A 27,349-nucleotide genomic window follows, 5' to 3' on the forward strand; every position below is an offset into this window, starting at 1 on the left:
GAGCTTTGGACATATCAATGTCCATTCTTTGGGAAGAATATTAAAAATATCCTCCCCACTAACTCTCTACCAAAGAGAGAGAGGAGAGAAAAGAGAGAGGAGAGAGAGAGAGTGTGGTGGGGGAGGGGGAAAATCTATTTCTAGAACAACCCCCCACCGTGCGGGGGTGGGGGGAGGGGCCTGGATGAGGTGGGATGGGAGAGTGTCGAGAGGGGGGAGGGGGATTTTGAGCAAAAAAGCGTGTTTAAACTGTCAGATTATAACTACTTTTCTGCCAATAAAACATTTTCAGTTTGATCTTCAATGAAATTTAGTTAAGTCTTTGATGGAGTTTATGTTTGAAATATATGTTTATTAGTTGAAACTTGCTTGTAACTTGTCAGAAGTCATGATGATTAGTGTCAAATGATATTCTTATAGATGTATTGGGTAATAAATTTATCTTCTATCTTAGCCTGTGACCTGGTTATTGCATCTTAGTTATTAAGTTGACCCTATTGTAAGAGTAGCCTTGAGGAGTTCTGCGCCAGTTACAGGACCTTGGAATGTATAGAAATTCAGAAATTTTGGTACCTTAATTTTTGTCAGAAAGCAATACTTTCCTTACCTATGGTAATAGGACAAGGAAAGTAATAACCATTGCTATGGACTGAATATTCATAGGATGATAATATGGAACATTAAAGTTTATATTATGTACAAAAAAAAAATGTTTTATAATTTTTCAATGAAATACCAGCAATATGAAGTTCTATTTTGCTCTCCTGAAAAAAATAAAATTCAACACCTACGAGGTTTCCTGAAACCAGTGACAATATGATTGTGGTGAGATGATATGGAACTAGATATTATTTCAAAAATCTGGATAAAAAATGATTTATTACTTGAAATCACATTATAGTTACAGACAAGAATCCATGATCAATAATTCAAGTTTCAAATCATAGAAGGATCAAACTTAATCACATAAAAAAGAAAAATCACCTGAAATATGAATAATATCAAACTGAAAGTAGTAGTACAAACAGAACAATAGATAGAAAGAAATAGTGGTTAGTGAGTTCTTAATATTTCTCTGTTGTATATCCATACTTTTTCACTGTTAAAATTAAAGTTGACTTTTGAAAAAAACAATTTTGAAGTGGAAATAGAATAGTGACTGACAGTCTGATGATGACCAACAACAGGTCGAAACGATCGTCACTACAAAAGTAAGTGTATTTTCACTTCAAAAGTGTTTTTTAAAATTCAAGTTTTCTTAATATTTATTTGAATCTTCAGACTACATTAAGAACAAATTTCACTTTCTGGGTAGCTTCCCCATCTTCAATCATGTCAAATATTATTCTCAACATCATGAACATACTTTTATTGGTAGAAGACACTTCTGCTATTTCCATAATTATCCTAGACAGAATATCATTTATGGTGCTTATTTCTTCTTCACTCAGTTCCATTTCAGCTACCTTGCTTTTCAATCCGTGTGAATTTAAAATGTTTATAAAATTTCTAGATAAATGATCATCAGTTTTAAATTTTATTGCATTGTAGCCCATTCTTCTAATAACATTTGTAATTGTTCTCACGCCATGTTTAAGAATAGTCTCATGTGCAAGATTCAAAACTAGTCTTGCTTTCACACCTAAGCATTTATTGGATAGCCAATAAATTCTGCAGTTATTCTCTATGACCTTATTCAAGTAATCGAGTGAACCTTGATGGTTTTCATGCATCGAGTACATTTCCACATATGGGACACAGCTGCCAAAATACTTCACAAGGTCTTTTCGTGGTGGTGATTGGATAAAACTTTTTTCCTAGAAAAGAATGAAACTCATTTAAACTCAAGACCCATAATACAATCCATTGAAGAACAAACAATGTTCTAGAAACTGTTCGCTTGGCAATCAAATCTTACTTACCGTATCAATTTATATAAATACAGCCATTAATTTCTATATTGCAAATTATATAATATTAATTTTTTGACAGTGATTACCGAACAACTCTATGACTTGTGCTTGGATAATGTGGTGAGAATTGAACAAAATATTGTTAAAGGAATAAGAATCACACCCATGACCGGTAGTGCAATAACTTTGACATTCCAGTATAAGTCAAATTGAGTTATACCAAGGAGTTTTTGAGTAGTTGAAGATGTAGCTGATAATATAATGATCTGAAGCTAAAAATTGATATTTAATTGGACGACTTTGATCTTGAATTACTGTCAACTATAATAAACCATGATTATATTCATTATTTTTACAAGATACCACTGACTGGGAGAGAAAAACTGAGGATTCCTCGTACACACTATATCTCTTCCAAGTTCAGAAAATTTTTAAAAAGTCCGAAATATGGTTATGTGTTTACTTTCCTGAAACTTGGTTCATTTTTACGAAGAAACAACAAAAACAAAATACCTATTTCAAATTTTTACGGTTGAAAACCTACATTAGATTGGAGTGTATTGATGAATTTGATGTATTATATGGAGAGTGATAATAAATCAACATAAAATTAGCTTCAAAATAAGTTTTTTTTTAACTTCCCTATGAACCATTCTCAACTGGCCTCAGCTGATAATACAGGTTTGAGAGATGAAGTATGAAGGATTTGGAATATAGCTACTCATTTTTCGACTGAATTCGAAAAAATCCATTATGTACCCTGGATGTTGCTATTTTGATAATATTAATATTTGGCAGAATTAAAACATCCATTGAGGACAGAAAATGGATGTTGCTATTTTGATAATATTAGTATTTGAAAGAACTGAAACACTTAGGCTATTGATCACGGAAAATAACATCTATTAGATGTTGTTTGGTTTTTTTCATACACCCATTTAATTCAAGTTATAATAAGGAATTTAGCCATACTGTTTTGAGGCGTTGCACGTGAAGCGTTCCTCTCTTCGGCGTTCGTTTGTTATTGTCCCACTTGGGGCTTTAAGTGTATCTGGTTTCTTGATAAATAAACGAGCTTGAGGTAGCCCCATGAAAAATAGTCACAAGGTGACAGACAGGCTCGGTGAACGAAGAGACCACTCAACATTTGGAATATGGAGGGAATATTTTGAACACAATTATTGACTTTGCAGCTCTGTTGGGACCAACAGTTACGGGTGAACATATCAAAAGTCCCCATCCCTACCCCTTGTGAAGGGATGAGCGTGATCCAAAAGTTGAATTTTTCAATGTTTTGCCTACACGTTTATATCTTGAGAATATGCGTTCAACCGACATGACTAACACTATTCAAAAAAGAAGGTTGTTTAATTCTCTACAATTTTTGTTTAGTATATGGAGTTTTGTGATTTTCCCAAAAAATTTCGATGTATTCGCTCTTGAAAATGTAAAATTCTTGAAACAACAGCTTTTCATCCGATGTTTTGCTCTTTCAGGGCGTATAACTCACCAACAATGCATCGTGGAAATGAATGCTTATCGTAGATCTGTAGAGCATTGACTTCTCTTTAATTTGATGTATTATTTTACTATTTCATATTTTCCTTTCATTGTTAGTCCATTGTAGTGGGTGAAATTCTCTATTCTGTAAGAATTGATCATTTGACAATGATATTTGAGGGGAGTGTCTGGTACAAAGACTAGAAGACTAGTTAGGAGGTAAACATAGCAAAAATGCGCATCTCTAGCCCGTCTGTTAAAGTTGTGGAACTGCTAAGTTGACACTTGTTGCAGAGTTGAAAATTCAACCCCCACATTGAATTTACTATAACAATGAAAGGAGAATATGAAATGGTGAAATAATACAGGGTGTTTGAAAAAGAACTTCCTAGTTTTAGTTATAAATTTAATGTGTGAATTAATGGAATACTTCATCAACAAGTACATACAATAAAAGAGAGAATCTTCAAGTTTTGTTCAACATCAGTACACTTCAACATGGGATCCATTTGTTGCCCTGCACAAGCCGAGACGATATCCAAGCTCTAGATGGAAAAATTGGATGAAAAGCTGTTCTTTCAATAATTTTTATAATTTCACACTTTCAAGAGCGTATATCTCGAATAATGTTGGGAAAATCACAAAACTACTGAACAAAAATTGTAGAGAATTCTTCAAGCTTCATTTTTGAATATTTAGTGATGTTGGTTGAACGCATTTTTCTCAAGATATAAACGTGTAAGCGAAACATTGAAGAATTCAACTTTCAAACCACCCTCACCCCCTTAGCACAGTGGGTAGGGGTGGGGAATTTCGATATGTTTACCTCATCCTCACTACCTTAAACAGAACGGCGGGGTCGAAAATTGTCTTCCAAACTTTTCCCCTCTATAGGTACCCTTTTTTTAGCATTCATTGCCTGGACTAATCATACAATCTCTATCCAATTGGAGAAAGATTATTTGAAGAAATATAATAGTCTAGGTAATTATAATTATTTGTAAATATAATAGTCCCTGTCATGGTATTGTTAGTAGTACCAGAGATAAAGTAAATCTATTGTTTCTCTATGGTATAACGAATACAACTCCGTGACTAAATATTTCGATAAACTACAAAGAGTCTTGCTTCAATTTTTTTTGTTATAATTTTCTAGAAAATCAGTTTTTTCACGCCCCCAGGCCTGCGCCCCCTGATGGATTGCGCCCCATTGCACTGCATTGGCGTTATTTACGCCACTGGTTCTCTCGATATTATATGACATGAAGAAATCATACAGTAATTAATCTGACATCTCCTCAACTGCGGTGAAAAATATCATGCAGCATTGTTAGATGAAGATCTGAATATTTACTGCTACGTTATCTTTAAAAAATGAGGCAAAATAATGGAGTTTCGACAAATGCCATAACAAACAGTCTATAATTCGCCATTGTTAGATCTGAATATTTACAGCTAGGTTATCTTGAAAAAAATGAGGCATAATAATGAAGTTTCGACAAATGACACAACAGACAGTCTATTATTTGCCATTGATACAGAAACAGTAATGACAATCAGAAAATCTCAATCTTAATCCACCAACTTTTCCACGGCTATCTTTGTCATCAACTTCTACACATTCTCACGTCTACAGGAGTGTTAGGTAAAAGCGGACGCTATTTTCAAAGGTCGCTTTCCGTACGTAATTGATGTTTCAATTCCTCATCTCCCCTATCAATCAATCAAAATGACATCATCCAATGTACTCAAGCAAGAATAACAAGTTTTAAGCTACGTAATTTTGAGTACGTAACAGCTACTCGAAATCCTTCATACTTCATTGCCCAACCCTGTATAATTGAGATAGAATCATCCTGAAAAAAATTCAATTATCTTTCCTTTCCCATTATGAGAATATTTTCCATTGGTACCTTCGTTTTTTCTGGCTCATTGTCAATGTAATAGAACAATATACTCAAGGGGTTATACATTGCACTGTTGACAGTTGACATAAGGATTTTTTCGTGAATCGACAGGGACAATATATAGTCCAATTTTACGACATCTTCCACACTCAGTGAATTGTATGAGTTTGAGCTGCGTAGTACTGAAAACAAAATGTCCGAGTTCATATCAGATAAAGATAAAGATACATGATCTTGATCACTGTCGATCTTTGCATAATGGAAAATCTCGACGATAAATGTGTTCAGCCGGCTCGCGAAACTCCTCAACTTGATTTTTCGGGCGTCATTCAGGACATCCTTCTGTTGTGGTGTTAGAGTATCAGTCATTTTTTTTTGTACACAATGCTGCAAGATTAGTAGATTTTGAAAAGAGATTTGTTCAGCATTCCTTAGAGGTTTTTCAAGATAGACGTCTATCTTTCTGTGGATGCCTTCGAAATATTTCATTAAATTCCCAATTTCTTTTTTCCCAAGACTGGTAGCTCGCTAGAAGAAAAAAAACAATTGTTCAAATCGATACAAAACCATGGCAAACCATCGATGACAAATAAAGAATGTAAAAGCACATATTGACAAGAATTCATAGAAAAAACGCTGTAATGTATTAAAATCGGATGGGTAAACAAAATCCCTATTTGAAAGAATTTTATAGGTCTGAAGTGGAATAATAGTCTAGCATCGCCAAATGCGATAACGTTTTAGAAGATTAGATAATATCAGGTATCATGGCTAAAATTAGAACAGCCGAATAGAAATAGAAAGTTATTTGCTACTTATATAATATTATATAAAGTATTGAAAATTTGAGGTTAGGCGTAAAATATCTATTGATCGGCGACATAATGATCGATCAAGTCGCATAATGTGAAATCTAGCCAGACACCTTGGCAGAAATTTATTGTAACTAAATGGTATGCAACTAGAGGAATTGAAAAAGCACATGGCTAATTGTTATAAAGTGAGAAACAACCTATAAACATTATGAAAATATATAGCATGTAATAAATGTACTTAAACCACAAAATAAAAATAAATTAGAGCATTAAGGAAGTAGGAGGTTCATAGGCACATGTATACTGTAATAAATTTGCATGAACCAATCAAATGGTAGTAATCGATGGGCGGCAATAGAGAGCTGATTCAAATGTATTTATATATATTTCTAAAAATGATAAGATTTTGTAAATTTTTACTGTTCAGTTTATGTATTGGATATGGCCTGAGGACATATAAAATATCATATATATGATATAGGTAATAATTTAATAGATTGGCACGAACTATTTGAACCTTTAGATGGCGTAGTAGCAAATTATTTAAATTTATGTAAATTTGCAAGTCGGAAATGAAAATTGTGGAAAGAAGAGTAGAAACTGCCCACTTTCCTGCCAGACACTACCAGGGAATATGTCACCAAAATTTGTAGAGCATAAGACTCTTTATTGTATTGTACCTTTTAAAGACTTGAAGTTTAAATCTAATTATAATTTTCTATAAGACTTTGTGATGCTGCATTAAAGCAAAAGTCATATAAATATTCATTTAATCCCTTGGAGGAGACAACTTCGGCCACCAACAATCCAGGACTACAAGGAATTTCGGATAGCCGCCAGCAACTTATAAAAATCCAGCACATGAGTGATACATAGTCGAAATAAAATAAGGGCGCCCTTAGTGCTTCGAGTGAAATAAAAATAAAAGCTAGCTTGTCGGAAAGGTTTTAAATATTAAGAAATTAATACAAAAAACTTGCACAAGTCTTAAAAGGGTGTAAGAAATACTTTATTGAATAGGAATGAGTCAATTTACATATCCAAAAGTACACCAATTAAAAGAATATTAAATTCTAAGCTTGTAATACTAATGTTCACCCAATCATTGATTTTAGTATAATTTGTAATAATAAAATGTAGCTCTGGTTCACTGGATAAATTGATTTATCTATTTCCATCAGGTGCTGAATCTTTCACCCTGAGAAATATATATATCTATTATTGAGAAATTTACTGGAAATTATAGAGATTAATATATTTATAATTCTTGATTTGTCAATTTATCATTCTCTGATTTATGAATTAATATATAAAGTGAGATTACCTAAATCGACAAGCAACAGCAAGTCGATACCAAGGCTGCATGCAAATAAATGCATATTATCAATGAATTGAAAAGCACATGGTAAAGTTTCGTGCTGTTGAGCTGAAGAATAGTGTACTGATCTGTGATATTTTATCTTGATATATTTATTCTTGTTTTTATTGTATATTTTATTGCTCTATATATTTTCTATATTGATCTGACTTTAAAATTATTCGTTCAATATATGTATCAAATTTTTTACGGTGTACCATTCATTTTACTCCTCAATACCATAGAGTACAAATCTCATATATATTTGTTAATTATCAGTATTAAATTATTGCAAGAGCTCCTGAATGAGCCTATTAAGACTTTAGCGAAATTGTATCCCAGAAAACCACGACCAGATTTTATAGTTTTTAATTCTCATGCTCTACCGATTGCAGCTAAGCAGAGGCAAAGCGTTATTCTTAAAAAAAAAAAAATAACGTCATAACGCACAGAAGTCTGGAGTCGGACTATTTCCTGCTATTCAGAAATGACTTCAGAAAATATAATCTCCGAAAAGAACTATAAGTACAATCTTGAAAATTTGGAATACACAACTGTTCAGGATGTTAAAGAACTCTACCAATACTCCAGGGCATTGTTCCTGGGTAAGAAGCATAACTGAATATATTTGAATATTTGAATTGTCCGGAAGTCTTCAGATACTCACACTGCGGCCATTCTGCTTTTTTCACTATTTTTTTCTAAATAATGGTTGAACATTGAAACTCTGCACAATCATTCATAACAACTAGACAAAGCTAAAAAAATTATTATAATTTTTCTAATTTATAAAAAAAAATGGCGGCCATTTGAAATTTTGTTTCTCAAATAACTCAGAAACCGTTGGATTTACAAAACATCACAAGAATAACACTTTTTTTAGTAAATTTAATCACCTATCGATTGGTACCTGATTTGAGATTGGAAAAGTATTTACGAATATATGGCAGCTTTAGTGATAGGTAACCAAGACTAAGAGGGTTATGTAACATTAATAATATTATTGTTTCAAATAATCTAAAATGGCTTACAAATGACATGCAAAGCAGACGGAGACTGTTGCATTGGTGTGGCATACTAGCCGCATGCCTTGGCATGCACTGCAACTAACCCCCAGCGGTCACCTATCACTTAAGCTGCCATATCTCAGTTATTATTGGTCCAATCAGGTAAAAATCGATAGGTAATTAAATTAACTAAAAAGAATTATTCTTGTAAAGACAAGGGTTTCTGAGTTCTTTATGAAACAACATTTTAAATGGCCGCCATTTTGTTTCATGAATCTTAAAAATTATCATTATTTTGTTGTAGCTTTGTTCAGTTGTTATGAATGTTTGTGCAAAGTTTCAATTTCGTATGTTCAACCATTATTTAGAAAAAAATAATTAGTGAAAGAAGCAAAATGGCCGCTGTGTAAGTAGGCCTAACTGAAGACTTCCGGAAATTTAACTATGATATTGAGATAATTATGTTTCTTACCCAGAAACAATGCCATAGAGTATTGGTAGGGAGTTAGTAAACATTCTGTATCTACAAACTAGTCCAATTCCCACCCCTCTCTCTACCAAAGCACAAGCCAATGACTTATGTGGGCATCATCGCTCACAAAAAGCAACTGATTTTACTGTATGTATTGAGCATGAATCTTCTTTGCTCAAAGGGCTCTTATAAACGATTCTCAAGAATGTTGTATCAACCTTCGAACACCAGTCAGAATGGTGAGTCATCAGTTTCCTGATCCTTCTGAAAGTTTCACGTAATTGGTTGCTAGTCAATCAAAACTTGCTTTTACGTTCTTTAATATAATAGCTAACAAATACGGCACTGATCTATAGGTCTGGTTATACTTAAGGGATTTCGTGGGCACTTCGTGAAGATGAAAACAGACTCAAATATTCTGATTCTATGGTACCTCAGGATATCCGAACCACTTCATCCAATTTCTAATGTAAGTTTTTAAGTGTTTTCAATCTATTTATATGGTGTCTCCTGTTTTAATTCATATTACAAACTTTAAAGTGTCTTCTGTTATGTGCTATATATATATATATATATATATATATATATATATATATAATATATATATATATATATATATATAATATATATGTTATATTATATACAGGGTGTTTCAGAAGTAGTGTCGAGAATTTTAGGGTATTGTACCTGGATGCTAGGAGACTACAAATGTCATATTTGAAGTGTCCAAAACTCAGCGGTTATCCTTATAGCTGCCATTTTGTTTTTTTCACTTAAAAATTTTTATCTCAAGAACGAAATGTTGTATTGATCTGAAATTTGGCATGAATATTTATGCTATAAAGACTCAACTATAAAAAATAAAAATAAAAAATTTTCGTTGAAATTTTTCAAAATGGCGGCCATTTTAAATTTTTGATGGCGAATATCTCGAAAACCGTCCATTTTACAGAAAATTTACAAGAGACAAAAACGTTAGCAAATTTTTTCACGATTCCAATGATACCTAATTTATTAAGATTGGTCGAAGAATAACAGAGAAATTAATTTGTTTCGTACTGCATGCATGACCACTTTTCACCATTTAAAGATCAATATTAATTTTTTTTATAATTTCATGAAAACCGTTCTTATTACAGAAATATACAAGAATAACTTTTCTCCAAATTTTATTTTACATTGAAAAATATTAATTTCACTCAAATCGGTTCACTGATACTAATGCAGCAATTGCTCAAAATGCCGTCCTTCAACTTGATTACACAGTCTGCACCTTTCAATCATGGACCGTCGAACTGCTATAAAAGCATTTTCATCATCTTGAATGGCACCTGCTGCAGCAACCACTCTTGCCACAAGGTCTTCTTCGTTTTCTACTGGCGTGCTGTAAACAAGGTCTTTCATATGGCCCCAGAAAAAAAAATCTAAAGGGTTGAGGTCAGGTGAACGTGCGGGCCACGGTACTGGTCCACCCCGCCCAATCCACCGCTGACGATAGGTCATGTTCAGAAAGTCCGTAACAACATTTCCGAAATGAGCAGGGGCACCATCATGTTGAAACCAAATATTATATCTGTTTGCAAGAGGCACATCTTCCAAAAGTTCTGGTAGTATGTCTCTTAAAAAAGTAATGTACGTGGGAGAATTCAGACGATTAGGAAGAATGTATGGTCCAATCACGCGATTCACGCTACATCTGGTTCTTTACTTTTAATGAAACAACAATACTTTTACAAGACAAACATTATCATCTGAAAACCATTGTAAAATCATCTGTTTGCCCATATGGAGCCATACCGAGTTTCAAAGCTTCATCTTAAATACATCTGGAATTAAACAATTAATATTGATCTTTAAATGGTGAAAAGTGGTCATGCATGCAGTACGAAAAAAATTAATTTCTCTGTTATTCTTCGACCAATCTTAATAAATTAGGTATCATTGGAATCGTGAAAAAATTTGCTAACTTTTTTGTCTCTTGTAAATTTTCTGTAAAATGGACGGTTTTCGAGATATTCGCCATCAAAAATTTAAAATGGCCGCCATTTTTAAAAATTTCAACGAAAAATTTTTTTTCTATTTTTTATAGTTGAGTCTTTATAGCATAAATATGCATACCAAATTTCAGATCAATACAACATTTCGTTCTTGAGATAAAAATTTTTAAGTGAAAAAAACAAAATGACAGCTATAAGGATAACCGCTGAGTTTTGGACACTTCAAATATGACATTTGTAGTCTCCTAGCATCCAGGTACAATACCCTAAAATTCTCGACACTACTTCTGAAACACCCTGTATATAAAACAGGAGACACAATATGAATAGATTGAAAACACTTAAAAACTTACATTAGAAATGGAGAAAATTTTCGGAGACTGAGTCTCTTTTCTCAACCGAGCACAGACTCTTTTCCCCCATTTCTAATGTAAGTTTTTAAGTGTTTTCAATCTATTTATATCGTGTCTCCTGCTTTAATTATATTACAAACTTTAATGTGTCCTCTGTATATATATATATATATATATATATATATATATATATATATATATAATATGGGGATTTTAAAGTACTTTACTGTCTTCCTTCTTTTAGCCGATTCCTCCATCCTTGTCTGTCTTCCCACTCACCATCTCTTAAATTCCTCATTACCATAGCCTCATCCACTTCATCCCTCCAAGACCTTCTTGGTCTTCCTCTTCTCCTCCGCCCCAGCAGACTCCAATCTGTCGCTATTGCAATCCACTTACTGGCACTAGCTCCTCTGGCATGACCATACCACATCAACCTCTTGTCTTCTATGAAGTTAATTATATCAGACTCCACCTTCATTCTGTCCCTGATCACCTCATCCCTCACTTTATCCATTCTGGTCAAAGCACAGCACCTTCTCCAAAACTCCATTTCAACAGCTTTTATTTTACTTTTTGTTTTCTTGTTTGTCACCCACACTTCTGCACCATAAGTCATTACACTTCTCACGATGGTATTGAATATCCTGTGCTTAGTTTTCTTATGGATATTTCTACTCCATAAGATTGGGTGCAACTGCCTTATGCAACTTCTTGTCTGTGCCAATCTGATCTTCATTTCTTCCTCTGAATCGCCACTTTGCGTGATAGTGAACCCAAGGTATTTGAATTTTTCTGCTCCTTCTATCTCAGTATTGTCATCAATGGTTAACTCTTGTGTTGAATTCCCATTTGTATGCAAATACTCCGTCTTGTCTATATTTATCTCCAGACCAGCCTTTTCAAACTCTTCCTTAAGTTTCCTCATCATGAGCAATCACAACCTGGTCATCTGCGAAACAAAGGGTGTAAAGGTTCTCTCCTCTGATGAGTATTCCCATTCCTTGACACTTTCTCTTCCATGTCCGTAAGGTATCTCCTGAAAGATCTTGAACAGAGTTGTAGATGAGCTGCAACCCTGCAACAAACCTTTTGATGTTTCAAATGGATGTGTCAAGCTTTCACCAATCCTGTTCCCGTCATATAGTTTCATTGTGGCATTGAATATCGAGGTATTTCAAGGTTTTCCATCGCTTTCCAAAGTCTTTTTCGAGGCACTGTATCATAGGCTTTCCTAAGGTCCACAAAAGCAAGATGCACTGATCTGTCTTTTGCATACTTCTTCTGAATGATCTGCTGCAGAGTATATATATGATCTATGCATGATTTACCCGCCGAAAAGCCTGCCTGCTCACACCCCAATTTCCCTTCTATTTCCTTCTCCAGCTTTATTTTCAGAATTTTCCCATACACTCTGGCCATAGCTGAAAAAACGGCAATACCTCTGTAGTTTTCACACCTATTCCTGTTGCCTTTCTTGAATATGGAAGTCATATGCACTGTTTTCCATTCTCCTGGCGCCTCCTCCCCATCAATGACTCTGGAAAAGCACTGTCAAGATTCTGAACAGCTTTTTAGATCCACACTTGATCAGTTCTGGACTGATGCTTCCTGGTCGTGCAGATTTATTGTTTTTTAAAGTTTGTATAGCCTTCCCCACTTCCTCCTGCAATACTAGAATCTCTCGCTGTTCCTGAACTTCAGGAATTACACTATCACCAAGAAACTCTCCTTGATTCTGTGAGCAAGTTTTTGTAATATCTTCCCCACTCTGTAGGCTTGATTTTGGTAACAGTGATTTTTTCTTTCCTATTGGTTCGAAGGGTTTTCAATACTTTCCAGGATTCTGAGCTTCTTGCACCTCCAATATACTGATCTATTTGTGAACATTTTTTTCCCACTCATTGTTCATTTCTTGCACTATCAACCTTTCACCCTCTCTATTTTTCTCTAAATACTCCTGCAGGTCCTGAACTTTTTGTATTCAATCATCTCTCATAAAGCACTTCTTTATTATTTATTTCTTGCTTTTTTATCATCTCACTTAAGTTGTGCTTATACTTCCTTTGACCTCCATCTTTCTCTCCTAACGCCTCTATTGCTTCTTGATGTATGCATTGCTTTATGTGATTGTAGATTTCTTCTACATTGATGATTATAGAGTGCTTTATTTGAGTAGTGCAGATGGAAAACATGAACATGGCGTGGGTCTCATTTTGAGTAATGGAGTAACCAAATGCGTAAAAACCTTTACACCTATATCAGAAAGAGTGGTACTTATTGAAATGAAAGCGAGCCCAGTTTATATAAATATTATTCAAATATATGCCCTCACACTCGATATTGAAGATCAGGAAGTGGAAAATATGTACACAACAATCAATAACATATCACAAGGACTGAGGAAACATGAAATTGATATTATAATGGGTGACATCAATTCAAAATTAGGAGAAGGTCGCATGTCAGATGTTGTTGGACCATTTGGATTGGGGGACAGAAACAAAAGAGGTGATATGCTTGAGGAGTTTGCTTCATCAAACAATTTTGTAGTGATGAACACTTGGTTTAAACTTCCACCAAGAAGATTGTATACCTGGAAGTCATCTATGGATAAACCGGGAAATGTGGTCATAAATCAAATTGACTACCTGTTCCTTAATAAGAGGTTCAGAAATAGTTGTCAGCTGAAAACTTATCCAGGAGCTGACATAGGATCCGATCATTGTCCCTTGATAGGTACATTTAAATTAAAATTTAAAAAGGTCCAAAAAAAGAGAACACTGAACTATGACTTGCAAAAATTTAATGTCCCATTTGCTAAGGAAGCAGCATCAAGAATGCTCCATGCACAAATCCAACAAAATGATTGTGATAATGTTGACACAGAACTCAAAAAAATTCAGAAAGCTGTAGAATCTGTTAAGAAGGAGCTATTGAGCCCGAAAGAATCAAGAAGAAATCTCGGATGACAACAGAAATTCAGGACTTGATGGAGGAAAGAAGGTTGAATAAAGGGAATGCGACAGGATATGAACGAATACAATACATTATGAGGAAGGAAATTAGGATGGCAAAGGAGAGGGAACTACTGGGGAATTGCTGTGATATCGAATGCCATCAGAGCAAGCATGATGATTTCAACGTTCACAAGAAAGTCCGCGAAGTAATAGAAAAATACAATAAAAAGAATTTTAAAGTTCTGGTAAATAAAGCAGGAGATACCATCATTGATACTGATAAGAAGAAGGAGTTATGGAAATCATATCTGGAGAAGCTTTTCCATGATGTTAGAGAAGAACATAATACATTTGTAGGAGAAGGGCCAGAAATCCTTGTTAAGGAAGTACGAGCAGTCATATTATGCTGAATAGCTGAATAAAATATTCAATAAAATTCACTCATCAGGAGTAATTCCAGAAGATTGGTTGAAGTCAGAATTTGTCACACTTCCCAAAAAAGCAAGTTCTAAAACTTGTGGCGACCTCAGGACTATCAGTTCGATGAGACATCTCTTGAAGATATTCCTCAAAATAATTCACAGAAGGATATATAGGCTTCGTGAAGAGCAGATTTCACCAACCAATTTGGGTTTGTGAATGCTTTTGGAACAAGAGAGGCTCTATTTAGTGTTCAAGTATTGCTCCAAAGGTGCAGAGATGTCAGTTGTTGTGATGTATTCGCGTGCTTGATTGATTATGAGAAGGCTTTTGACAGGGTTGAACATGTTAAAGTGATTGACATACTCAAGGCAATAGAAATGAATAACAAAGACTTGAAAACTTGCAAACTTGTACTGGAATCAGACAGCAGTTTTGAGAGTCGATGGCAGCCACACTGATGGAGTGGAAATATTGAGAGGGGTGCGTCAGGGTAGTATTTTGTCTTTTGAGAGTTGATGGCAGCCACACTGATGAAGTGAAAATATTGAGAGGGGTGCGTAGTATTTTGTCTCCTATTTTGTTTATTTTTCTCCTGAGTTTATTTTTCGAGAAGCACTCAGTGATATGGAAGAAGGAATCATGATAAATGGTGCAAATTTGAATAATATACGATATGCTGATGATTTCATCATGTTTGCAGATAGTCTTGAAGGATTACAACAGTTGATGGACAGTGTAACAAGAATAAGCTCACAGTATGGTTTAGAAATAAACACAAAGAAAACAAAACTTCAACTTCACATCGATCGAATTAAAGTAGAAAGAGTGAAGCAGTACGATTATCTAGGAACAATTATTAATGAGAAGTGGGATAACTCTCAAGAAATCTGGTGTCACATCGAAAAAGCCCATTCAGTGTTTGTTGAAATGAGCTTACTCTTCAAATCCCACAATTTGTCATGAGAAATGAAGCTCCGACTCATGCATTGCTACATTTTCTCTGTTTAGAGAAGTCATCACCAGGAGACTTGAAGCATTCAAACAATGGCTTTACAGAAGAATTTTAAGGATATCTTGGACACAAAAAGTCACAAATGCAGAAGTACTACAGCGCATGAGAAAGGGAGCAGAGTTGGTAAACACCATAAAATGACGGAAGTTCCAATACCTCGGACATATAATGAGGAACACAGAAAGGTACGGGCTACTCCAAGAGATCCTTCAAGGCAAGATAAACAGCAAGAGAAAACCGGGTCGAAGAAGAATATCTTGGTTGGCAAATCTGAGGAAGTGGTTTGGTAAAACATCAGTAGAACTCTTCCGAATTGCAACCAACAAAATCAAGATAGCCATGCTGATAGCCAACATCCTGAACGGATAGGCACTTGAAGAAGAAGATTTTTCTTGGCTTTCAAACCTGAATTCCACTAGTTTTTGGTCCATTCTTCTTTGATAAAGATCTTTTATAGTGTCATCTTGCAGTAAATCCAACTTATATTTTCTTGCTCTCTCTTTTGCAGCCCCTGTTTCCGAAACATTAGGAATTTCTCCACTATTGGATTTACAACCATCCCATTTAAATTCTAGCTTTGACCAGAGAAATTGGTGATCCGATCCACATTCTGGCCCTCTTTTATCATGTACATCTTTCACGCATATTGAGTTTCTCTGCTTCATTATGATGTGGTCTATGATTGTTTTAAGCTTGCGAGTTGCTTGTGTCCAAGTGAACCTATGGATTTCTGTATACCTGTAAAAACCATTGAGTATTCTCAACCCTTGTAGTTCACAGAGCTCTATAAGTTTTCCTCCATTGTCATTTAGGTTGTCCTCTCCAAAGCTGCCAACAACTGAGTCATCAATCCTCTTGCCTGTTCTTCCATTGAAATCACCTGCTAAGATGATTTCTTTTCATTTATTTATTTTTTAAATGTTTTCTCTCAGGCATTCAAGAAAATTTCTTTATCTTGAATTTGACTGTCATCATTAGGACCATATACTCCCAGGATTACTATCTCTCTGCCATAAATTTCCAGCTCTACTTCAATTATCCACTCACTAATTGGATTCCATGACCTGATGAATCTTCTAAGTTTTTTTCTGGATAAGCATACCTATTTCAGCTTTGGTTCTCTGATCTGTATCTACTCCACTCAAAAAAATCAATGCATCCTCCACCTCTTCACAACCACTACTGTTCTTTTTCATTTCGCTAGTCACCAGTATATCTATTTTCATTTTGTGGAATTCTCGAGTGACTTCTAATACTTTATTCTTCCAACCTTGTACATTCCAAGTTCCTAATATAAGCTTACTATGTTGCTTTTTCCGTTTCTTGCATGGACTCCCTCGACTAAAATCTTTAAAGAGGTTTCCAATATTTTGAGCATCACTGCCTTCCCCCATATCCGAATGAAGGCTCCCCCTTGAAGAGGTGTGGATTGTCACCAAGGGTTAATTTTTGGTTTTGCTACCCATATTGTCAACCTTTAGATTTTTGCCTGTGCTAGATTGTTAACACCTAACGCCAGAACCCCCTTTAGGAGGACCAGTCTGGTTCTTCCGCTCCTTCTGCCATTGTGACTAGCTGAGTCATCATCTGCCTTCAGGACCGTTGGCTGATCTATGTTGAAAAATGAATGAGAAAGGAAAATAAGCCCCTTGTCCCCAAATTTTGATTGAGGGACCAGGGCTTGAAATGAAAGAACTTGACCAAGGAAGGCCAGACAGTAAGTTAAAAGATGAGTAAAGAAAGAATGACACAAAGCAAAGTCAATAGAAAATGGTCATTCCAACGAGGAAAGGATCCAGAGAATGTTGAAGAGGGAAAAAGGTATGGGAATAAGGGATCTGGAAGGAGAGGGTTCCCTTTTAGTCGCCTCTCACGACAAGCAGGGATACTGTGGTGTATTCTTTCCTTAACTACACAAAATATAATGTTCTAGATATTAATCTCATTCTGAAATTTGTTCAAGTAAGAGAGTGGACTGTATAAAGGGTGAATTTGTAGGTTATGAGATGTAGTATGGTAATTAGAAACTAACAAAATCCACATATAAATTTGTAAGGAGGGGATTCCAATGTGCTTATATCAATATGACAATATGAACTTGGATGTTCATGAGATTAAAACTTGATAGATAGCTAGAATAATCGAATGAGTTTGAGACTATTCAAACTTTTAGAAATTGAAATGAAAATACATTTATATGTAAATTAATAATTGGAAAGCAATTAACAATTATTTATTATGGAGATAACTAATTATTATCAATTGTAAAAACCAAAAGGACACAATCACCAATAAAAAATGAAGACTTTGAAATAAGTGGAAAAGACTCAATTAGAAAGATTCACTGATTAATATTATTGATAGATAGAGACAAGTCTGGGAAGGAAGAGCAAATATACTTTAAACTCGAAATATTCAATTTAGAAGAGATGGCACAAGATCTATAACCAAAGTGAATATCTTACTACAATATTATTGAAGTGGTGTGGGAATATCAATATCATGATATTGGAAAATTGAAAATATTGAAATTGGAAACAAGAAAAAATGTTTAGAGACTTAGCTCAAAAAGGCAAAAAAAAGGACTTAGCTCAGAAAGGTCGAAACAACAGCAGGCAAAGACAAGCACCAGCGTGTCCGCGCAGGTGCAGATCAGGATGAGACCCTCAAAACAAGTTTTTGGAGACCAGCAAGACTCCAAGATGAATCTGGGCTGACAACAGTGAACCCCTCACTATTGTAAGAAACCGATGAAGCTCTGACGAAGCCCTCCAAAGGCTATGGCGAGATGGAATCTGAACGTACAGTAGCAGAGTGAAAAAAGAAACCAATTTTTCAATGAGTAGCATTGCAAAGATCCAGAATTGCAAGCTAGAAAACATAAGATGAATTTGGATTGGAAAATGAATGAATGAAGAGGTCTCAACACTGATAGAAAAGTTGTACACTGAAAGGTTGTGACGCACATGGAAACTTGGAGTTGAGATAAATCATGAACTAATGAATTGATGTTTTTGAATCTGTTTTGAATCGGTCAATGGCAAGACGTGTAGCTCAAATTGATCTATTGAAATCAATGCTAACAGTAACCATACTCCATCAAAATACTTGAAGCTTTGAAGAAAGATTTGGGACTTCGAATAGTAAGTGAACAAGAACAGGAAGGAAGACGAAGAACAATGTTGTAGCTCAATCAAAAAAGCATGGAGGAAGTGACAACGTGACTCACAAATACTGCCAAAATATATACTGACGAGAATACTGATATAATGAAAGATAATCCATATGTGAAATATAATTGAAAATGATTACAAAAAATTAATATAGATTATTTATCTATAACAATATCTAAAAGACAAAATTGAGACAATTAAACCGAAACTGCAAGCGGCCATGAAATCTCAACTGAATACAAAAGGCAGTGGGATGCAGACACCAGAACACAACAACAGCTGACAGAAATAAAAATTGTCAACTAACCTAAAAACAAAATGAATGAGTAACCTAAAACTGAAAACTGGTAAGTGAGATATAACACTCATTTGAATTACTCTCTACATGATCAATTCAGTTTCAAAAACTCGGAACATACAATCTTTGGGGACGAAATTTCACTTTCCACTCTGTAAATGTATTCACAGTGAACATAACCTACTATTACTGAGACTGTGTTGTAGAATATTTGTATCATTGTTATTCTATTTACTTAAGGTCTCTATCATGGATTGTAACCATTCTATAACCGTTTTAATTAATGCTGGATCCGCCATTTTTAATCGGCCATCACGCGGCTCAGTAGCGACTCTCAAATGCGCATCAAGTAGTTCGGTCATCCTGAGATACCCTAGAATCAGAATATTTGGGTCTGTTTCCATCTCCACAAAGTGCCCACGAAACCGTGTTTTCGAGCCATAAGAAGCCGGACTATAGGGATGATAAATTTATAAAACAGTGAAAGTTTATGACCAGTTACCTGTTGAATATCATCAACTTGATTCTTCGAGACTATGGCCTGGATGAAAAAACTTGGATCATTAGGTCGGCCATTGTCCATCAAGGTGAATAACTCAGACAAGAAATAAGCGATCTGTGTGTTGGACAGGCTGACTATGATATACTCCATGACCTGAACCCGAATCGCATATTTAGCATTATCCAGCATTTTAGATACCAGGCTGTCTTCTCTTACTCTTGTCTTGAAGACAGTTTTCATCTGTTCAAAAGTGGCTTTCAAAAGGGCCACTGACGCTTCATCATCACTACCTGACCCCTCACTCTGAACTCTGGTCTTACTTATTTCCAGACCAGTTTTGATAGCAGTTTTCATCAGACTCAGTTCTTCTGGTGTGTAATCATTTGCGAAATGACGTGCAAAGCAATGCTGAACTATCAAGCCACGTACAACGTTTGCCAATACGACGTTTTCGAGAAGTTTTCTGTTTTCTTCAATGAGTCGGTTCAGCTTTTCGTCTTTCAAGTTTTCAAGGTTTGTGGAAACATCTAGCCATGTGATTTGTGGTAGATCGTAAATGATGTAAGGAAAGTCGTCTACGGAAAATGTAACTTCAGTATCTGATTTATCATCGCTGCCAGCCTAAAAATACATAGAAAGATGAACAAATTGTTTAATATAACATAAAAAGGTCTAATATATGAGCTAAAATTGATCTGAACATCTGCTGGAGTCTGCTGGAGTCGAGAACGGATTAGTATCTCATAAAAAAATGTGATTCCAAGGTTGGTGTGATTGGGAATCCTACTCAATTTGAAAATACTACTTTACCATGACTTTAAAAATCTGGTCCGTCATCTTGGATCCGACATGTTGAATGCAACTGTATTTTTTCAAATAGGAAGGTTGTCATACGATAAATGGATTCAATACGGAATTTCAAGACAAAATGAATGATGAAAACTGCACACCGATATCTCAAACCGTTTAGAAGATATTCACATTATAAATCAATACCATGCAAATCAGAAATGAAATACATAATACACCGGCTGGCCCGGTGAACTTCGTACCGCCAAATAGTTAATAGATCTCATGACAAACTTTAGCTGGATGCACACCTGAGGAGGCGCGATGCAGCATTTTGCATTCAGGTGCTTATTGGTTTGAATGGAATAACTCACACACATTGAATCGGGCATCGCGTGGAGCGGTGTGATAAGGCAATCTCAATAAGATCAACACTTTGTATCACCAAGCCGCGCCTCCTCAGATGTGCTTAGCCTTAGCTTGATATGATGCATTATATTTTCATGAAAATTATCCAACAATCAGTATTTACATTTATGAACTTCTCATGTGCTCAGTTAGTTGTGCAGCAGTTTGTATTTTCAGTTATAGTTGAATGCTGCTTGCCGGGAATTCTTCTTGCTGCTGATTTTCCCGTGCATATTCTTAATTTACAGCATTTCGAGTTCAACGACCCAAGTTTGGACGTCGTTCGTACCGCGGCATTATCAAGAATTAAAATTTTGTGAATTAGTAGAAAGAGAAAGAAAAACAGATCTACTATACCGACGGCTGGTGGATGACGCAATGATTATAACACCTGATTTTTATTTCTGTGTGTGGCCAGCTCACAAAATATTCTCTCATAAGGATTACATGCAAACTTTGAAGGACTGTGGGAGAGAGTCCTGAAGTCGAATTATAAATTTGATAGACCATAAACCAAACCTAGTCCTTAACATAACGAACAAAACTGAAAAAAATCATCAAATTCGGTGCACACATGAAAAAGTCATTGAAAGTCAAAATTTGAGGCTCGACTTTTATTTATATAGATAATACGTGGTATTAATTAATAATATAAATATCTTTAAAACGGTCTGAGATATCGATGTGCGGCCTTCACCATTCATTTTTTCTTAAAATTTCGTATCGAACTCATGTATTGCATGACCACCCTCTCATTAAAAATTAAGTTGCATTCAATATGGCGGATCCAAGAAGTCTTAATTTTTTTAGCATCTGAAGTTAACAGCTGTAATAAACATGTCACTCTGTGATGAATTGTATACTGGTATTAGCCTCTGCAGTCGCTCTGTTGTCAAAAGTACAATAGTAGCAGTTTTTTTGCTGCACAGAACTATTGAATGGAGTGGTGTCAGTGGATGAGTCACCTATGCTAGAAATCTGGTCAGTCATCTTGGATCTGCAATTTTGAATGCAACTTTATTTCATTAAATATTTGGTCCGGTAGATTTTTAGTTCTGCGAGTGAGTGAGTGAGTCAGTCAGTCAGTCAGTCAGTCAGTGAGTGAGTGCCATTTCGCTTTTATATATATAGATAAAATAAAGTTGAATTCAAAATGGCCGATCCAAGATGGCGGACCAGATTTCTAAAGTCATTGCAAAGTAGTATTTTCAAATTGAGTAGGATTTTCAATCACACCAACCTTGGAATCACATTTTTTAAGGATACTAAGCCGTTTTCGGCCTTTTTTCTTACTTTTCTTCTTTGAATAGTATTGATTAATAATGTGAATATCTTCGAAACGGTTTGAGATATCGATATGCCGTTTTCGCCATTCTTTTTTTCTTGACATTCTGTATCGAAATCATGTTTTGCAAGACCACCTTCTCATTAAAAGATTAAGTTGCATTCAATATGGCTGACCAGATTTTTAAATTCTTAATTTTTTTTAGCATCTAAAGTTAACAGCTGTAATAAACATGTCACTCTGTGATAAATTGTGTACTGGTATTAGCCTCTGCAGTCACTCTGTTGTAAAAAGTACAATAGTATCAGTTTTTTTGCTGCACAAAAATATGGAATGGAGTGGTGTCAGTGAATGAGTCACCTATGCATTCCAAAACTTTCCCCCCATCACTCCACTGAGTATTTTGTCATCAAGGAAATCTATAGATCATGGAAATTTAAAATGTGAATGTGTGTGATTGATAAAAGATATTGATTTGAAACAGAATATTGATTTGTAGAATAATATCATACATCTATAATGTACTGAGAATTTGACATCCAAGTATCAAAAAGGTATTTACGAGTTTGAAAATTTCGTTTTTTTTGAAGAAGCAACTAAGGTATATTTACAGTTGTTAAGTTGCAATACTTATTCATAAGATGGAAGGAATAATGAGATATAATATTATTCAATTGCTGGTAAATCCATACTAATTGAATGATAATTCTTTTGGTGCTATCTGCCATTCTGGAGAGCCTAGCGCAGGCGACAGTTGAGGCCTCTTTTTTAGGAGTCCTCTACGGTCGCAGGTCTCGACTGTCGGGGCTGTACAAAAATAATTAGAGAGGCCTCAACTGTCGCCTAACGCAGGCGACATTTGAGGCCTCTTTTTCAGGAATCCTCTACCGTCGCTGATCTCGACTGTCGCAGGACTCTTCTGTCGTTTGCCCCGTTTGACTCGACCCGCCTCATTCGACATCGACCCAGTCGCAGTATCAACCGAGCAATGGTTCAGTCTTTAGGCACAGTATGGAAACTCGGGTACTGGCACAAAAATCCGCCATCTTGTTAGGAAGTTCCGCATTGTAATATTGTAATAGTATTGATGGGAGGTTCGGACCACTTTACTGATCCGGATCAATTGATCTCGTTCACTGCCACGAGCCAATCAAAAGACCAGGATTGGAACTTTCTAAGGTCACGTGACGTTTCTAGTATTTGTGCCATGTAAAAAACATCGGTTGGATAGGCTTTTGATTGACAGTTTCCATTCTGTATCTATTCTGTGCTTTAGGTGTCATTTAGTCGCGACTGTGCATAAGTCGCACTGTGCATAAGATAGGGAAAGACTGTATACGGGGACTGTAAACGAACCAATAACACAGAATTAATGGATTTGCTTGATGTACCTTATTGGGCTATGAAATGGTTATCATCAAATGTTCATAGGCGTAAAATAATCCAAGAAGATGGAAAAAGTAATTATACAATTTAATATGTTTTGACAGTAAACAGAGTACATAACACTTGGAAAATTGGATGTTGTGCAAAATACAACACTCGACTGCTCGTGTGATTGAGAAGGGCGCGACTACCGGAAGGTTAAAACGGTAGTTTGGAGTTGAAGTGTAGTTGATTAGTACCAGCTGTAGATGATGGTTCCTTAGAAGACCTACACAAATAATATTTATCACTCCCCTATCTGAGGAAACCGGAAAATGTTTAAAAAAATTATTTACCTCATGAAAGAGAGTTGTTCATATTGCATCCATCAATTACTGAAGAATGACAGAATAGTTTACATTTTTTTTAAATTTAGCTTAACTTATATTCATCCTTAAATGGAAGATGGAAAGAATATGGAATTCTGTGAAGAATATGGAATTCTGTGTGATTCATCGTACATCGCATATTTCCTGGACCACCTGGACCATCTATTGACAATCAACAACTATGAAAACATTCAATTCATCTGTGAAACACTGATTTAACCCACCGTGTCTATTTTTTTTAATTCAACACTTTACTGATGTTATATTACTATCAATAGATTGAAAACAATATGTTTTCGGAATAATGAATGCTGCATGACTAAGCACATGGGAAGTCCGTTTTGAGTTGTAGATAAAAATATTGATTGTCAGATAAATTTCATAATTCACCAAATAAAGTCAAGTGTGACATGAGATACATTGACTTCATGGCGGTACGAAGTTCGCCGGGTAAGCTATTTATAAATAAAGCTTTATTATTAATAGTCAACGCTGAAAAAAGACAGGCTCATCCAATCACAAGGAATACTATAAATTTTATGAGGGACCAGTAAGCCATTAATTTTGAGAAGTTCAATCACTTCCATTATGGACACTGTCTTGACTGGATACATTAAGGACAATCAATACGCATGAAATTTATTAGCCACGGAAAAAAAATTTGATTGCAGTGACCCCGACTACTACAATAACGGATCAAATATAAGGAGTTACTCACATCTCTCATCAACTCGTCCTTTTCATTTACAAAATATTAACAAAAAATACATATTTATAAGTTATATTGAATGAACTCACGGCTAGTAGCCTACTTAAGTTTGTCTTCTTCTGGCCGTGCTACAAATAAAACAATGTAGGTATATGTTTGACATTTTGTTTTTGTAATCTTGTTGTCCATTAAAAAAGTTTTCAATGTGATTTTTGATGGCAATAAAATTTGAATTTGAAAAAAGAATCATCAACAAACTCCTAACCAAAGAAAATCTATGTGCTCTTTTCTAATCGGAATGTATGAGACTCCATAATTATACAGCTGATAGAAGGCGCAAACCGAACTGGCCAAGCATACAACAATGGAATACACACGTGGCAAGCTTGCGCTCTCGATTAACAAAAAATCAATTCGATCAGCTGATTCATGAGATTATTTTAAGCTTTCCAATGATTAAAACATATGTTAGAATATCATGTGTCAATTATCTCAGTTCCATAATATGACGTTCACCTTACCATGTTCATAACCTTACTTAGTAGGATCCTTTTCCATTTTTTGAAATCCTTGGAGTGAAAATATCTCAAAATCCGTTCTTAGTGCGCGTCTAGCATGATTGAATAATATTTGTGCAAAGTTTTGAGTCTGAAGGCCAATTATCATAGTTTGAGCTTTGGTGTGATTTTACATCAAAATTTTCGAAAAAATCCCTCTCCTCAACCCCCCTGTGCTCCTGATCGGTATTTTTCTGAATAGATCTAATATTGTTTCGTAGCTGAACAAGAAAGTTCTTCATGACTTTGCTGTGCAATGAGCGGTTAACCCTACAGAGACACACTTACTTTATGCTAACACAGTGGACACACTGGGGTGTTGAACACCCAAATTTAATTTTGCATGTTTGTTTGAAAAATATGAAGAAAAAAGTACTTAGCCCATACTTCATCATTTCTCAATCATTTTTGTTCCAAGTGCATACAGAAATCGGAAGTAAAGCACTGCTTATCAATATTTATACTAATTTTAGAAGTACGTATGTTCCGCCTGAGTGTTGGAGCTCCTAATCTGGTTTGAAGGAATGATTGATCATTGCCAATGACAACTTCATACTTCATCAAAAGCTCACGTCTCTTCATTTTATTGTTTTGAACCTCAAGTTGTAGAGAATCATAGCATTTATTCCAATCTGATCCATCATCCCATACCACATTCGTAGTGGTCAATACAAGTAAATCTTTGTAAAAAAGTATTTGATAAAAGTCCTACGTAAAAGACACTCTGAGGTGTTAGACACCCCAAACGAAAAACAAGATGAGCTGGTGACCTTGTAGAATTCTATTACTGACTGGAAGTGGTGGAGAGCAGTTGACAATGCTTCAAACCTAATTTAGACTAGGCAAAAATTCTCATCTGTTTAATATTGTCAACTGCAGAACAGAAGAAAAAATCCCCGGGGTGTGAAACACCCCAGTGTGTCTCTTTAGGGTTAAACATTACAAAATTTTTGGGGGGCCCCAGCTCCCTCAGGGGGGAAAAATTGTGAAAATCCTTTCTTAGTTGATGTTTTGAGGCTACCATAAACATTTGTGCAAAATTTTAAGTTTTTAGGCTCAGTAGTTTGGGCTGTGGTGTGATTTCAGTCTATAGGGGCTTAGCCTTTTATAGATATAGATTAGTTAATCATAGTGATATCTTCGATATTCTATTCTAGGAAATTTATAATACTATTTCAAAATTAAAATAACTTACTGCAATCGCATGAGTCGAAAATATTATAATAGTGGAGAAAATAATTGATACTTTCATCTTGAACTGAAACTATTAGATCTGTTAAACAGTCAATGGCCAACGACAATTTATAGTCAAGTTTCTTCAACAATTACACCAATCAGAATAATATTATTGATCATTTGTAATGACGTCAATGTTTTAATGGGACTTCCACAAACTGTGTAAACAAAGCATCCGGCGTTTCAGTACAAGTTGATTATGACAATACTTTGCGGTTTCAAAAATTCACAACAAACTGAAATAATGTTGAAGTATCCAAAATTTTAGTGAAAAACCTATAGTATTCCGTATCTAAAACCACTTGAAATTCAATCGAACTGAGTTAATCATGTAATTTAATCAATATCACGACTTGTTTCAATCTAAAAAATCCAGGATGTTGATGAAAAATTAATCGAGAATGAGAGAGCCCCCCAATAAATTTTTGATGGAATTTCTCCAGTTTTTCTTTCCCACTCAAAGCTACATGTAGTTGGTATCGTGTTTTGTTATTAGTGGAGCAAATAGCTTCAACAGACGATCGAAAAATGGCTAAAAGATTATAATAAAAATATTAAGAATAATGCACATACAGTTGTACTGCCAATCCCTGATCAAGGGGTTGACCCAGAACTTTCGTTTGTCACACTTTTCTGCTTTCACCAATCACCACGACAGAATCACAGTAATATTCTTCGTGAATCCTAAGTGATACATTCTATTGGTGTGCATGCGTATATGAAACGCATCTCATGAAATATGATTCATGCAACGCGTCTCCTCTGTTTGCATTGCGCCTAAGAATTTAGTCGAACAAACTTATATTTTAGTGGAAAGCTATCAATTTTCCCCCCACTCAATAGTTATTCTCAAGCTGCGTAGAAACTTGAGCGCCAAGAACACGCGCATTATTTCACTTTTCAAAAGTTGATTATATCCGTA

The 27,349-nt window shown here is 35.1% G+C and overlaps 2 protein-coding genes across 6 annotated transcripts in view; one reads left to right on the forward strand and one right to left on the reverse strand.

Moving 5' to 3' along the window:
* LOC120352670 overlaps positions 1 to 27,349 on the forward strand; it is a 290,323-nt gene that overhangs the window by 225,726 nt on the left and 37,248 nt on the right. The window lies entirely within an intron of this gene.
* On the reverse strand, positions 582 to 26,473 carry LOC111048642. Of its 2 annotated transcripts, XM_022334568.2 has the most exons (4): positions 26,387 to 26,473; positions 19,690 to 20,310; positions 5,327 to 5,848; positions 582 to 1,817 (listed from the first exon to the last, which is right to left on the reverse strand). In XM_022334568.2, the coding sequence occupies exons 1-4, from the start codon at positions 26,441 to 26,443 to the stop codon at positions 1,278 to 1,280; spliced, it is 1,740 nt and encodes a 579-aa protein (XP_022190260.2). In that variant the 5' UTR covers positions 26,444 to 26,473; the 3' UTR covers positions 582 to 1,277. The 2 variants fall into 2 exon arrangements, with proteins under 2 accessions (XP_022190260.2, XP_022190261.2); XM_022334569.2 differs by lacking the exon at positions 5,327 to 5,848.

The sequence above is a fragment of the Nilaparvata lugens genome, chromosome 8 (genome assembly GCF_014356525.2).
Source record: "Nilaparvata lugens isolate BPH chromosome 8, ASM1435652v1, whole genome shotgun sequence".
Classification (NCBI taxonomy): domain Eukaryota; kingdom Metazoa; phylum Arthropoda; class Insecta; order Hemiptera; family Delphacidae; genus Nilaparvata; species Nilaparvata lugens.